This window comes from Panthera uncia, chromosome E1 (genome assembly GCF_023721935.1).
Source record: "Panthera uncia isolate 11264 chromosome E1, Puncia_PCG_1.0, whole genome shotgun sequence".
NCBI classification, from domain to species: Eukaryota; Metazoa; Chordata; class Mammalia; order Carnivora; family Felidae; genus Panthera; species Panthera uncia.
In genome coordinates, this window is record NC_064814.1 from 18,435,033 (window position 1) to 18,438,296 (window position 3,264).

General features: G+C 62.3%; 1 protein-coding gene across 1 annotated transcript in view; it reads right to left on the minus strand.

The window, feature by feature from the left end:
- Positions 1-3,264, minus strand: part of CACNG4 (calcium voltage-gated channel auxiliary subunit gamma 4) — an 84,528-nt gene that overhangs the window by 52,940 nt on the left and 28,324 nt on the right. The window contains exon 4 of the mRNA XM_049638189.1: positions 3,190-3,264. Coding sequence (XP_049494146.1) covers positions 3,190-3,264 — 75 coding nt within the window. The remainder of the gene's footprint in view (positions 1-3,189) is intronic.

Here is a 3,264-nt window from a genome sequence, read left to right on the forward strand (position 1 = left end):
AAGGGAAGGGAAGGGAAGGGAAGGGAAGGGAAGGGAAGGGAAGGGAAAGGAAAGGAAGGGAGAGTATGTTATACAATTTGGGCATCACTTGTACATTTTCTCTTCTGAATGCCTTCATGCTGCTGGCAGCCCAACCTCAGAGCTAGGCTCCACTGGGTAGTCAAGTACTTGGTTCTATTTTTAATGGCAACCCAGAAGCTGTTTGGGAAAGGGCAGGATGACATGGTGGGAAGAGCTTTGTTGTGAGACAAAGGCTCAAATCTAGCCCAGCAGCCTCCTACCTGGGTACCTCTGGGTAAGTGCCTTGCCCTCTCTGAGCCTCTGTACCCTCGGCTGCAGATGGGGCTGAAGACAGCACCCTCTCAGGGCTGTTGTGAACGTGCCATGTGGTAACATGCACAGGCTCGGCACTCTCGAGTATTTTGACTTGTCCGATAGACGGGCGGAGGGGTGAGACCCGGCTCTGGGGGAGCAGAGAGAGGCTGGGGCGAGGTCGGCCCTGCTGAGGCTGTCAGACTGCACGGATGCCTTAAACACACAGAGGCCTGGGCTCTCCTGGCCCAGCAACATCATTTATGGGAAACGACCGGGAAACTGAATCCACTGTTTGGGAGTTGCCAGCAAGAGCTTCGGAGTCCCACGGTCACAACCAGGGCTTTGCTGGCTGCCTGCTGCAACATTTCCAGTTTCAGCTCAGAGGTTTGATCTTTGCATTGTTTTCCCCACGTACAGCTTTGGGGTACTTTGCTAGAGAACAGGTGGAAATCATGCATTTGACACACAAAGCCAACACTGGGGTGACCAGACCCCCGGGGAGTGGCTTGGGCTTACTGGGCTGCCTGGACCCCGGCCGGCTGGCAGGTGGAAGCATCGCAGACGTCAGGTGACTGTGCTTTTAGGAGATAAGCTGGCGGCTTCCACCCAGGTCGAGGGACTGTCACGATAAAGCCAGCCACAACAAGGAATCCTGAACCTGCTCTCCTAGCCCTGGGTTGGTCCCAGGGTGTTCTAGCCTTTGGATGTGGCCTGGTTTGGCCCTCAGAACCCCTGAGCTGGGGGAGGGGGGGGGGACAGAGGCAGCTCAGTTCTTACGGTGAAGTTCCCCAGATGGCAATTCCCCACCCTCCCTCTGCCAGCGGAGCCAGCTGCCCAGATCAGCTTGGGGCTCTCTTGATGAACACTGAGTGCAAACGCTCCAGGCAGCTGGCAAGATGCTAAGTGAAGCATCAATCCTAATGAGGATGAGGAATTAATAAAGGAGGCATCCCAGCCACTCTGCAGAGGCCGGGCTTGCCACCGAGGAGGAGTGAGTTAGTTCCAGTCTCCGCCGGGAGACTGGAAGGCCTGGGGTCCACGTGCGCATCTGGGTGGTGACAGTGACATGGCTCACTGCGCCACGCAGAGCCTGTGGGGTAGAACGTGGGGGCTCTGCAGCCCCTGTTCTGTGTCTAATTCAGGTGCCGTGGCAGGTAGTGACGTGGGTACATTCTCCAGATGAGAAGAGTAGGTGTTCGTGATCTGAACAACTGCACACCCAAAATGATGTTTTTCAAAAGAAAAGAGGAAGGTGTGATCGTGGGCCCACCGATCCTTTGTGTGCCTGTGTTTGGCAAACTATTGACTGCACATGCCCGCTCCTCCAAGATACCACTTAGCCCTGGCATTAAACTCCAATTGCAAAGGGCAAGGCAGCCTCGCTTGGGAGAGGATGTGGGGGGCGGAGGTGGGCAGGATTCCTGTGCGTGCAGCCTAGGGGGAAGGAAAGGGAGCAAGTTCAACCTCGCCGAGCCGACCCAGCTTTACAAAGCCTCTTTTTAGCTGACTCCAAACGCGGCCAGGAAAAGGGCCATCTCCCCTACCAACCTCCACCAAGATCCAACCCCGCTGAACTATCCGCAGGGGCTGTAGCTGCAGTAAGGCAGCCTAGGTGTGTGGGAGAACTCCCCGAATAACCGAGGGGCGGAGTTAACGCACGGGAAAAGGTTACAGAGAAAGAACGAGGAAACTCTGTCCAAGGATATCTGAAAGGAACGCTCCGCCAACTTCCCCCACTCCTTCTCCGATCTGAAAGCCAAGCCCGAGCGGCAGACCCGTCCACAACCTGGCTGGGACCAGACCGCCCCTCCACAGCCACCTGTTAGTTCCAGTCCCGCAGCGGGGCGGGTGGGAGGCGCAGAAGTCGGGCGCATTTCGCCATTGGAGGCGTCCGGGCCCCCTCCCGCGGAGGGAGCGGTCCCCACAGTCCCGGGACACCCAATCCCGGCCCCCAGAGGCATTCCAACCTTCGAACACCTTCTACTCGGCCTCCTCGCGCATCTAGGGGCGCAGCGCCCCGCCCCTCTTGCCCCGACGGGGTGGCCACGCCCCTCCCAGGCAGTTCTCGGTCCTCGGGTAGCCCCTGCACCCGCCAGTGTCCGGCCGAGGTCTCCCGCAGCCTCCCTGCCGAGGGACCAGGGCCGAGGGCTTGCTCCCCTAGTCGTGGGGGGGGGGGCGGGGGGCCTCGGTGACGCACCCCTCCCCTCCCCACCGAGCAGGGAGGAGCGGGTCGGGGCCCCGTAGAAGAGTAGGCGGAGGAGCAGGGTCTCGGCGGCGTCAAGATCCGGCGACCCGGTTCGCACCGAGCCGCTCGGAGCCCAGCCTCCACCCCTACCTCTCGGCCCGGGCCTGGAGCTAGCGTGGAGCGGCCCCGGCGCTCCCCGCCCCCGGCCGGCCCCGCCCCAGGATGGCCAGTTCCCATAGCAATCGCACAGACACCGGTTGCCAAGCAACCCCTCCCCCTCCTCCTCCCCTCCTCTCCGGTCGGCTCCCCCCAACCCCAGCCTCCTCCCGCCCCCACGCCATCCTCCACCTCCCCCGGGGGCTCCGGCGCGGCCCCTCGGGATCGCTCCGGTCTCGGGCCGCACGCGCGCGCGTGTGAGTTTCGGCGTGTTTCATTGTGCCTGCGTGCGAGGGGGTGTGCGTGTGCGAGGAGAGTTTGTGGGGTCGGTTGAAGGGACCCCGAGCTGGTGCACAGCTGGCCGCGAGGGGACCCGCCCGTTCGCTCCGGCTCCTTTGTGTGTCGCGCGGAGCCAGTGCCGCGCCCACCCCCTTCCCGGCCGGCACCCCGGGCAGGGTGTGCGTGCGCGCGTGTGTGTGTGTGCGTGTGTGTCTGTGTGTTGGGGGGTGGGTGGGTGCCCGGGCCGGACGTACCTTCGATGCAGCACACCCGCCACAGCCCCGAGTGGGTGAGGTCGCCGCGGGCGCGGCGGGGCGCGGGCCCGTCGT